Source organism: Primulina tabacum, chromosome 1, assembly GCF_025594145.1.
Source record: "Primulina tabacum isolate GXHZ01 chromosome 1, ASM2559414v2, whole genome shotgun sequence".
NCBI classification, from domain to species: Eukaryota; Viridiplantae; Streptophyta; class Magnoliopsida; order Lamiales; family Gesneriaceae; genus Primulina; species Primulina tabacum.
Genome location: NC_134550.1, coordinates 53,547,800 through 53,560,331, shown reverse-complemented (window position 1 = coordinate 53,560,331; position 12,532 = coordinate 53,547,800). Strand labels below are relative to the sequence as shown.

The 12,532-nt window shown below is 38.8% G+C and overlaps 2 protein-coding genes across 2 annotated transcripts; both read left to right on the top strand.

Moving 5' to 3' along the window:
• The first annotated feature begins 646 nt into the window (after window positions 1-646).
• Window positions 647-2,543, top strand: LOC142512970 (pectinesterase-like). Its single transcript, XM_075619706.1, has 2 exons — window positions 647-1,612; window positions 1,708-2,543. The coding sequence occupies exons 1-2, from the start codon at window positions 1,291-1,293 to the stop codon at window positions 2,541-2,543; spliced, it is 1,158 nt and encodes a 385-aa protein (XP_075475821.1). The 5' UTR covers window positions 647-1,290.
• Window positions 2,544-3,029: 486 nt separating this feature from the next.
• LOC142512954 (pectinesterase inhibitor-like) lies at window positions 3,030-3,515 on the top strand. Its single transcript, XM_075619705.1, has one exon. It carries the CDS (start codon window positions 3,030-3,032, stop codon window positions 3,513-3,515), a length of 486 nt encoding a protein of 161 aa, XP_075475820.1.
• The last annotated feature ends 9,017 nt before the right edge of the window (window positions 3,516-12,532 follow it).

Genomic DNA, 12,532 nt, shown 5'->3' with positions numbered 1-12,532 from the left:
ACACATACTTACAAATATTTTAGTAACTCGACTGTGTGTGAGTGTTTATATTTATATATATATTCATGAATTTTAAAATGTATTTTGTCCATCTATCTTGAAAATCATGTCAATCCAAATAAGATTTAATAACATTATAATTTCAAATCTATTCTCAAAGAAAGGAATTGAGGGCAATAAATAATTGACATAAAAATGGATACGTTAGCTATAATTTTCAGATAGCAATTGTTTTCTTTTTTGCAAAAAAAAAAACTTGTTTACTAATTTTACAAATTAATAACTTAAAAATGCAAAAAGACTATTCTGCTAGTCTCTTTTCTTTTTAAGATGTCTGGCTTAATTTACACCTATACCATATATATAGTCTATTGTTGTCAATAATCCATTATCTCCACCTTAGCAATTGGAGCACGCATAGCACTGGAAAACTACGGAATACATGTGCACTATATTCTTCAAATTCAACAATAAATGGATTTTTTCGATCAATTTAACTTTTATTCAACTTAAGGAAAACTAGCTAAACTAATGGAATACGACATTGATCACCTCATTGGCAATTTTTTTTTTATAAATGTATACATCATGAATTCATTAGTTCATGTGGCATTATATGCTTAGTTTAGTGAAAGCAAGTTGAGCCGTGTAGCCTGTGTGAGCAACTTGAATTGCGGTTAGACCAACGTACAGATCGCGCTCGGACACTGAAGTTCTACCTAAGAGTAAGATCACGGTTAAAAGAAAACTCTCAATCGAAAGGTCGATGATTATTTGTGTCGTTCCTTGTTAAACTTTACATTTTATCTTCTTTGACATAATTTTATTCTTACGCCTGTCGCCAGGTTAGAAATTTCCTTAGTTAATGTGTGGGAGCATCTGGAATTTTTGTTCGAGTTTTTAAGTTTTTACTGTCTATATTCATCCAAACATTAACGTATGTGCATTATGCATGATTTACGAAAACCAAATGCATGGAATGTGTCTGCTTTACTATTTTTCTACTTTATAAAAACTGGGGTGGACGAAGGATTTGAGACGACGATGTAGTTTATATATAGTTGTTTTTTTCATTCAAAATGGAGGATACTATGCTCGGTCTGCCCAAGAATTATAAATGTAATAATGATAGATGCATAGATATACATCTCTAAATGTTACGTTCTTTATGCATAGGACCATTGACTCAATTAAGGTACGATTTGTTCGAATGTGTTGAAGAATTTGGGCTCTATGCCCGGATGATCATCATTTATGTAAAATACAACATTTTCTTAACAGGAAGCAATTATGCAGCAGATCAAGAATTTGCTTTACACAGCAGTGACCCTCATCTTTGTGATACATTGTGCATTAGCACAATTGACTTTGATAGTGTGCAAAGATGGACGGGGAAATTTCACCACTATTACTCAAGCTGTGGCTGCAGCTCTGAACACAAGTTTCCAAAGGACGGTTATAAAAATAAAAGCTGGTGTTTACTACGAAAACATCATTATTACCCAACAAAAGATTAATTTGTATTTCATAGGTGAGGGAATGGACGTCACCAAAATATCGGGTAATAAAAGCGCTGGAATGGGCTTGGAAACTAAGGATACAGCAACAGTCCGTAAGTAGTTTCATAACTTTGGTCTTTTTTCCCTACTGAAATTCATGGAAACCAATTACTCTATCAAATTAATTGGGTTCGTTAATGTGTTTCAGGAATCAATGCTAATGGATTCGTTGCAATAGATATAACCTTCGAAAACACTGCTGGTCCACAAATGTCCCAGGCAGTTGCTCTAAGCAACTATGGCGACCGTACAGCATTCTACAGGTGTCGTTTTTTGGGATATCAAGATACATTGAATCCCCAGTTTCACACCCAGTTTTACCGAGATTGTGAAATTTACGGCACCGTAGATTTTATATTCGGTAAAGAGGCAAAAGTTGTCTTCCAAAACTGCAACATCTACGCACGCAAGCCATCAGCCGGGCAATCAAACACCGTCACGGCACAAGGCAAAGAGACACCAAATCAGGATTTTGGCATTGTGATGCAAAATTGCAGTTTTTCAGGTACGCCTGATTTGCTAAAGGAGTTGAACGTGAAGACATTTTTAGGCAGACCTTGGAAAAATTATTCCACGACGGTGATAATGCAAAGTTTTCTACACAAACTAATCGATCCCAGGGGCTGGTTGGATTGGGAAGGAGTTAGTTTGGACAAAGTGTATAATGCTGAATACAGTAACCGAGGACCTGGTGCAAGTATCCACCAGAGAGTCAATTGGTCACACGTTATCAACTCCAGAGCTGAGGCTGCCAAATTTACAGTGAGGAACTTCATTGACGGAGATAATTGGATTAAATCCACTGGAATTCCATTTTTCCCTGACTTGTTATGGTATAGCGTAACGTTGAAATTAAGAGAACTTTGTTTCGACCGAGCAATGTATATAGCCATAGAATTTATTTTGTGGTATGTGTTCATGTACTGTCATCTCGATATTTCTCGCGTATATCTACATTTATTTGGTCAAAATACTTATAATTAAAGATGCATATGAAATCAGTTTGCAAATATGATATGACCGATCCTTTAGGCTTTAACATCACTCAGTCTCTCCAATTATATCTGTTGCACCAATTAATTCAAATATAATAAATTGATATTGGGAATATCAGAGAAGGCAAAATATATAATAAAGTAGGCAAATTTGAATTTAGAAATTACAATAAAATATTTCACAAAATGGGAATACCGTATCGTGAGTCTTGCTCAAAGTAATGGTATCAATCCATTATAAGATGCACTATATTTTCTATAATTAATATAAGATCTTTGTAGTATTAATTCTACGAGATTTGGGGTTTTAAATGTCCTCTTACTTATATAAAATACTCCACAATACAAACTTTTACATGTATCAAAGAAAAGAAAAGAACCTAAATATATATATTATATATACGAGTAGAGAGAAATGTCTTCTCCTGTCATACAAGTCTTCCTAGTCCTTTTCTTTTTCACCCAAGTTATGTCGATGGCAATTAGCAACAAAAATGTTTCTTTGATACAGCAAGTGTGCGAGAAAACACATAATTATAGTCTGTGTGTTTCTTCTTTAAAATCCGATCCCCGTGGTCTCAAAGCCGACCTGAAAGATCTCGTTGTTATTATGATGGACATTGCATTAGTGAAGTCAATCAAAATCTCAGAACTTATCATTAAATTGAACAAAACAGCCTCTGATCCACTTGTTAGATCATGCTTTAACGTATGTAGTAGTGAATACGGTGCATCTATGGTAAGTCTCCAAGAAGCTATAGATGCTTTTGAGTCGAATTCTTATAAAGAATCATATGAGCAGCTTGGTTTTGCTGCAAGTGGACCGGGAGGTTGCGAGGATACTTTTGCCGAACCACCAGCACGCAAGTCTCCATTGACGGCTGTCGGTGCCGACCTTTATTCTGTGGTTACCATTGCAGAAGATATTCTATCGATCGTCATGAAGCACAAGTCACCATGACTTTATGTAATCTTATTTTAAGTGGAGGAAGTTTCGATTGTTCTATTTATGGCTCGGCTCTTGTTTGCAATAATAAAATATAATATAATATTAACATATCACTTTGTTCGTCCAATCTTATCTCTTGGACAAATCGGAAGGTAATAATTTGGTAGTGAATATAATTGATGGAAAATTAATTACGAAAATATTTCGCATTGATATCTTAAATCTTCTCAACATAAGGATATGAGAATTTTATGTATCATAATCTTGTGCTGTTATTTCGTAATATTAATTCCACTAAATATTTATGCTGTTTTTCTCGTGTTCTCTTGCATTTATAAAATATTCCACATTATTAACATGTGATGCTATCCCGGTAAATTGGGTGAATTGGATGACCAATTTACCGGAGTTAAATGATGCTTCTTTTTTGTGAGTGCTAATGATCGGGAAGAGGGAGCTTGAGCTTTATGATCTACACACTTAATGTGAGAGCCCATCCCAAATTTCCAAGCACCGCCCATTTGATTAATTAAGTTAAATAAATAAAATAATAATAGTAAATCTATCGTAATCTCTTCTTTCTCCTGCACTGCAATTGTCTTCAAAAGCCTTAACCAATTTCGAAGCTTTGTCCGCCGATTGTGGCCGCTCCGATTGGCCAATAATTAAATTAAATACATATTTGGGAAGTCATCGACGTCAACTTTTCATCGATACCACTTTTGCTAAGATGATTCGCAACTCCCGGAAAACCCGTTAGAGGCTGTCGTCCGCTTTCGCTGGAATTCGTGGGACAACTTTTGTTCTAGGCTTCATAGAGCTCGGTCTATTAGCCTTGAGTTAGATTTCGAATTGTGGAAGTTAATTTTAGACTCTAGGATTTCGAAAATTGAGTATTTCTGTTCATTCGAGTTTTTATAATTGATATGTTTTATGTTGTTGGTTGTAGGTGCTGTATCTGAGCTTATTGGAGATATTAATAAAATTTCAAAATTTATTTGAACATAATTTTGAAAATTCATATTTATTTAATTGGGTTTTCGATCTTCAGTGTTTAATAATTAGATGTTTAGATGCTATAAAATTATCTTATATTAATTTTAGAAGTATTAAAGCCTAAATTATGGATTGTCTTATATTAATTTTAGAAGTATTAAAGCCTAAATTATGGATTTTTGGAATTTTAGGCTAAAATGACGAATAATGGAAAATAAATGGAAGTTGATGTGACATGAATTACTTGCCACATGATCAGATTCTTCGGAAAAATTCTTAATAAATTTCAGTGGTAAATTAAGTGTTCAGTTGAGGTACGCATGAACTGTTTCATTATGACGTCAATAATAATGTGAGATGACATTAAGTATTTTGTAATGAATTTTAGCGTGTCTTATATGCTTATATGAATAATGTGATTGCATTTACACATTTTTTTTTGAGCTCATATGCTTAGGTTGATATATATCCCTATTTGTATCCTTTGAAAATCATTTAAAAATATGTTTATTTTGAAAGGAATGTTTGGAATATTTGTCGACTAGTCATATAAACTATTAGTGCATAGCATTTTGTGCATTGACTCATTTGATTGCTATCATTACTTATATGTTGAGATGTCGAGTCATCGATGGAGCGAGTGATAAGATTAGATCACTCCTGACATTTCATCGATGGAACGAGTAATAAGATTAGCACACTCTTGATGACTGCATGAGGATTGACTGGGTCACTACTGGACCCTCGATGCTACGTGCATGAATGAACGACGACTTGATGTCGTGTTGCTGCATTTCTGGCACGGGTGGCCACTGTTCCTATTGCTTATATGATTCGTTTGGACTCTTTTTTGGTATCCGTTATTTCATTCTTACCGACACACATTGCATTGCATTTTACTTGATTTCATTTCATGCCAGTTATATTTTAGGCAGCAGCGCCCAGTAGTTAGGTTTTTGTTGAGAGATCCCAAATATATATGTATGTATATATATGTATATATGTGTGTGTGTGTGTGTGTGTGTGTGTTATATCATCAAGTCAGACATTTGCCAGGGATGTCATGTGTAGCTATACTGTTACTTTTACGATGTTTTTTTTATGGTTATGTGATCGAGTCTTGTCTGCTCTGCATATGTTAGTCATGATCAGTGTTTGGTCATTAAACTCTAATACGGAGCACGGGCCCCAAAGTTGGTATCGGAGCCAGTGTGTGTGGACTCCGCATGTTGTGACGCGTTTTAAACCCGTGAGGCCTCGGGCCAAAGCGCACAATATCACATGTGGGCTGGGCTATTGCACTTAAAAAAACTAAGAACGTTAGTGGGGCGCTGGAAGAATTTCTGTCATAGCCACTATGACGCTCAAGTCAGTCAAGTATTCACACAAAGAAAAGGAAAGTGAAATATAGTGAGTATATAGTGAATGCTTGTGAAAATGTCAAGGGAATTTATCCCAAATGATCAAGAAATCTTGTGTATTTATAGGAAAAAGATAATGATGACATTGTTTTCAGTGTTCGGTCACTTTTCGTGATCAGACGACTGCCCATGGCCTGCCTCCTAACATTGTCATAACTGACAACACATACTGTTTCTTCACATCACCCTCTCGTGCGTTGATTGACATGTTAATGAAGTCGAGGCATGTTGACATGTATCTGTGGGTCCAAAATCAGTAGATGTATCGAGATGCTCGGGCATTGGTCCTGACGTGAGGACACAGAAGGTATTCCGGTACCTTGAGTATCCGTGGACAGGGTCCGTGATCCATTTGTCTTAGTCCTCTTACGCTCGTCGGGCTATGCTGGGAGCCGAGGTTTTATATGTATGTAGTAGTCCAAGCGACTTCCTAGTTTGATGTATGTACAGGGAAGGTTTAAATAAGTTATTCTTTCCTTACCTAATTTGGCTCTCGCCCAGTCGTCTCCGGGACCAGCACTGGGCTCTCGGTCTCTCTTTCTTTACCCGAGTCCAGAGATGACTCGGGCCTTTTACCAAGTATCACCACTCCCCTCGAAAACAGTTGGGCTAGAGCATTACTCGTTGTCCCGAGTGGTCAAATTGGGCTTGGGCAAGAGAACAACTATATTTCTAATTTTAGGCGAGCTATGGCTGATGGAAGAATGACGTAAGCCTTAGCAGTTGAAAAGACAATATCTGACGGATGTTGCTTCGTATTCCTGACTCGATTTTTCGTCTTATTTGATTATCCTGTTCAATTTCTGAGACACATCCCGTCCCCTCGTTAATCCCAAGATCTACAGATGAGATTATTCATCTACACCTATAAATATCAATCGCTTTCATCCATTTCCCAATTTCGCATTCTCTAGATTCCTCGCGTTTCTGCTCTTGTTTCTCTGTGATTCTGACGTACACCTGACCTGCTACTCGCAGACATGACTTTTTCCTACCACCTTCATGAAAGTTTTAAGTCTTTTTTTACTTTAAAATATTTCTTCCTTTATTTCTTCTATCTCCGGAGTCAATGTCTATGGTTTTTTGGAATATGAATCCATGTTGTTGCACTTCGACTCCTCTCCTATTAAAAAATCTACTTCCACTAAAAAATTCTTTCCTGCCACCTCCTTCCGAGCCCCAGTTTGGACCCGCCAAAAAAATCCAAAAAATCTAAGCTTGCCCACTCATACCCCCACCAAAATCGGGAACGAGGCCCCGAGTGCCCCATGGTTCTCTACCATGGCTAGCACCCTTCACCCCATGACTGACGAGGACTTCTATGTCCTCGGGTCCATCCCTTTATCCCACTCCATTATTATTCCTGGTCCTTCGGATCGACCCGACCAACCCTCAAAGGGTTTTTATACCTTTTCTGGGACCAGGACTGTAGTGGCCTTCAGTTCTCCGTCCTTCATTTCTACATCGAGGTGGCCAACTTCCTCAGGATCCCTACAAACCAACTTCACCTTAAATTTTTCCGCATAATGGCCTCGACCTATGTGTTGTTTAAAATGAACAATCTTTTGATCACCCTCTCAATCTTCATTATAATTTTGTTTTCTGGTTCAGTAAGATTGAGTGATTTCTCTTTGACAACCCGAGTCAATAAAAACTTCATCAATAATATCTCTTCTTATTTGAAGGGATGGAAAGCCTGGTTCGTCTTTGTTATGCTATATATACCTAGATATGAAAAATGTGTTTTGCTGCTATAAGTGCGCGAGAAAACACGTAGTTATAATTTGTTGTGTTTCTTCTTTAAAAACCGATCCCGTCGTCGCAATGTTGGCTTGAAGAATCTTTTTATTATGATGAATATTGTTACACTAGTCAAGGCAAAATATCTCAGAGCTCATCGATAAATCAAACAAACCGCATCTGATCCAATTATCATATCATGCCTTGATACCTTCAAAACGCTATTCACGCTTTTGAGACACTGTGATTTTATTTGATTATTTGCTCAGCCCGAAATGATTTAGTTGGATCAACAAAAGCTCTTTACAAAATGGCCAAATATCTGAATGAGGACAATCCATCATGGTTATAGTACTAAAACAATGTTTGTTTTTCATTTTTTACACAACTAATTATTCGAGTACGAATTTAAGTGTCCAATTTGAAAAGAAGGAAATAACTTTAATTGATATCAATAATTTAATTCTATAAAAATTAATAAGCGAAGCGTTATTGGAAGTAAAATGCTAATGGATTAAATTAATCAGTGTCAAAAAATACAAGTTCTTCGACATTGCTAAAGCATGTAAAATAAAAAAATTAATTGGGGAATCCCAAAGTATGAAGGTCAAATTTGGCTGCACGTGAAAGTCATCACAAAATGTTAAAATGAAATAAAAGTTCCATCTAGGTTAGATTTATATATTAAAATTATAATTGTGGTAGATGTACACATGAGATTATACTCAGAATAATATTTTTTTCAAGGGTAAAAAAAAAATAAAAGATATGTAATTAGATTTAAGGGTACTTTTGTACTTTATTGTGTAAAATGTAAGTCCGAGTGTAACCTAAAAGTGTATATATACACAGACGTATGTGGATGTGGATATATTTTTATTTACTATCATACGCATTATATATATGTGTGTGCGCGCGTGCTAAATAGAGATTAATTTGCTTGTCTTTTCGGTTGAGAATAACAGAAAATTGCTTGTCTTATCGAATCACTGTTCAAATAATCCTATCATATTAAATAGCTTAAAATATTTGATAGTTGATAATAAATATGTAATTAATTATATGATGGTAATCAATAAAATTGTCTACTCTTTCGATTTAAACTATCAAATTCCTGTTCAAATTTAAATTTTAAAATCTGAATAGCTTGAAAATATAAATTGCATTTTTAATGTCATTTGCGAGTTTAACCATTCGAAAATGCAATAGGTGTTGAAACTCCAATTAATTCGTTGTTATAATCTACATGCATGTGGAAACAATGAAGATTTTAACTTGGAGTGTGTGTTTCATGATAAAGAGGTTGTTGATTATTATTATTATTTTACATATTTATCTGATTATTGTGAGAAATTAAAAGTATTTACTTTTTCTATATTTTGTAGGGTGAACGCATAGATACAGCAAATCGGGAGGCAGGCTGTCACGACCAGCCCACCCCCAGCAATTACCGAGCCCAAGCCCAACCCAACGCCTTCAAAAGATATTGTTTATCAAAGACACACTAATGGGAAGTACAAGGTGGTAGATTAGATAAGAGGATTCTAGAGTTATCTTGTTTTTTTTTATTCTTTAAATAAGAGATTATCTCATTTAGTTGGTTTGGATTAGATATGGTTGTTTATTAGTTACGAAGATATCCTCTAGGAAGATATCAAGTGGATTTGATTGGGATTCTTATCCTTTAGTTTGGCTTGTATATATATTCGGCAGAAGTGAGGAAATAAAGGCATCAAAAATTGAGTTTCTTCTACCAAAGTCAGAGATCGTGAGGTTCTCTCTTCAACGAGCCTCAATTCCCAACTATCAAAAATAGCGAGACGTGGGCGGAAATCTCAGAAACACGCTCACAATCTTGCGAGTGGTGAATTCTCTCTAAATCGCCCCATAACTAGATCCATTACCCGAGCACATAACAACTTGGTATCAGAGCCGGGCGCTATGGGGGATTTACTTTCCATGCACAGGCAGCTCGAAGCCTTTATCAACATGTACAAAGAAGACAGAATGACGAGTAACCAGCGGCAACAAGAGAACGACCAGCGACATCGGGATCTTGCCACACGCCTGGAAGAATTATCGGTCCAAGTCGCAGCATCCAAAACAGAAACAACGCACGATCTGGGCGGTGACAACAACCACTTGGATTCCCGTGATACGTACTCCACTGGTCCACGCACACGGGAGGGAAAAGACAACTCGTTTGTCATACCGAAATACACCAGGTTAGACTTCCCTTGTTACGATGGAAAATCAGATCCATTGGCGTGGCTCAATCGTTGCGAGCATTTCTTCGACCACCAACACACACATGAGGCAGAAAAAGTGGGTTTAGCATCCTTCCATCTCGAAGGCAAGGCCCAGCTGTGGTTTCGCAAATTGAAAAGGGATCAGCCCGATATTCAGTGGATCGAATTCGCGGAACATTGTGATCTCAGATTTGGCCCACCCCTTCGAGGAGAGACCTTTGGCGATCTTGCCAAACTACGTCAGACAAACTCGGTGAATGATTATCAGGAACGCTTTGAAGAATTGCTGGCCCGTTCGGGTCCCATGACGTCGAGGCAAGAGATACAATTGTTCATTAGTGGATTGCGCAGAAACATTGCTATAGAAGTTCAAATCCATCACCCAACAAATCTCACCACGGCTATGAATCTGGCACGATTATATGAGACACGCAACAATTGCCCGAGGGAGGAACCGCGAGCACCGCTACGTAGCACCAACATCCAACAACAGCCCCAGACACCTAGAATAAAACGACTGAGTAGATTGGAGCTGGAAGAGAGGCGTTCTAAGGGGCTATGCTACAATTGTGATGACCGATACACGCCGGGGCATCGATGCAAACGGTTATTTCTGTTGGAAGGAATAGAGGATGACACATCAGACGATAAGAATACTACGGAAGAAGAAGAACCACAAGAATTTGGGGTCTCTATACATGCAATTGCTGGCTCCCAGGGCGCGAAAACAATGCAGATTTGGGGAACAATTCACGACTGCCACGTGAGGGTCCTCATCGATTCGGGGAGCACACATTGCTTCGTGGATACACTGGAGGCCGCCAAACTAGGATTATCCGTGGAAAACCGCCCAACCCTAAGGGTGTCTGTGGCCAACGGCGGACAACTTCAATGCTCAGGGGTATGCCGCGGTGTACATGTTATTCTGGGAGGAGCTAGATTCTGTGTGGATCTGTTTTCGATACCTTTGGGAGACTTTAGTGTGGTCTTGGGAGTGAATTGGTTGTGCACGTTGGGCTCCATCACTTGGGACTTCACACACATGGTCATGAATTTCCCATATGAAGGAAACTCGGTCAGTTTACAGGGGTACGATCCTAGCGCGAGTTCAGGCCCTTTTGCATTCACCATAACAGAAACTGACGGAAGGGAACTACCAGGCCTTCAGGCGCTGCTGCTGGACTTTGAAGGGATTTTTGGGGACCCTACGGGGCTGCCACCGCAACGACAACATACACACAAAATTATATTAACCCAAGGGACAGATCCTGTCGTGGTTCGACCCTACCGCTACCCACACGCACAGAAAGATGAGATCGAAAGACAGTGCGCTGAGATGTTAAAGCAAGGAATTATCCGACCCAGTACTTCACCATTTTCATCACCCGTATTGTTAGTCAGCAAGACCGATAAATCATGGCGTTTTTGTGTCGACTACCGGGCTTTGAATTCGCGGACTGTGAAGGACAAGTTTCCAATCCCTGTGATTGAGGAATTGTTGGAAGAGCTTAATGGAGCCCAATTCTTTACCAAACTGGATCTCCGAGCAGGATACCACCAAGTCTTGATGGATCCAACATGCATTCCCATGACAGCATTCAGGACTCATCATGGTCACTTCGAATTTTTGGTTATGCCCTTCGGACTAACAAATGTGCCCTCCACTTTTCAAGCCATCATGAACACTATCTTCGGGGATTACCTACGCAAATTTGTTCTTGTCTTCTTCGACGATATTTTGATTTACAGCAAATCTTGGGAGGAACACTTGAAACACTTACGTCTGGTCTTCGCCACGATCAAGGCACAACAGTTCTTCCTGAAGCGGTCCAAATGTGCTCTAGCTCAAACAGAAGTGGCCTATCTCGGCCATCGAGTGACACAATCGGGGGTCAAAGTTGATGACGAGAAGATTGCAGCCATTGCTAATTGGCCGACCCCCTCCTCTATCCGCGCCCTTCGCGGGTTTCTAGGCCTTGCGGGGTACTATCGCAAGTTCGTCAAGAACTACGGAGTTATTGCCGCGCCTTTGACCAGCCTACTTCGCAAGAACTCCTTCGTCTGGTCACAAGAAACCACTCGATCGTTTGAGGTATTGAAGAAGGCTATGACATCCACACCCGTCCTAGCCCTACCGAATTTTTCAGAACCATTTGTGATAGAATGTGACGCTTCAGAAAGTGGATTAGGAGCTGTTCTTCTTCAAAATGGGCGTCCTATTGCATTCTATAGCCAGGCTTTGGCTCTGCAACACCGGAAATTACCTGCATATGAAAAAGAGTTGATTGGGTTGGCTAAGGCCATCCGCCACTGGCGGACATATCTGTGGGGAGTTTCGTTCTTGGTGCACACCGATCATTACAGTCTCAAATTTCTGCTGGAACAACGTATCACGACATCCCCTCAGCAACGATGGATCAGCAAGCTGTTGGGATTTGAATTCAAGGTGGAATATAAACCAGGAAAAGCCAATGTGGTGGCCGACGCCCTCTCAAGACGAGATGAATCAGACAGTGGCTCTATCTGCGCTCTATCAACCCCACGGCTGGATTGGTTGGACAAAATCAGAAGTGAACTCGTTTCTAGGAGCGAGTTACAGCCCTTGATTGATAAGGTAAAGGCT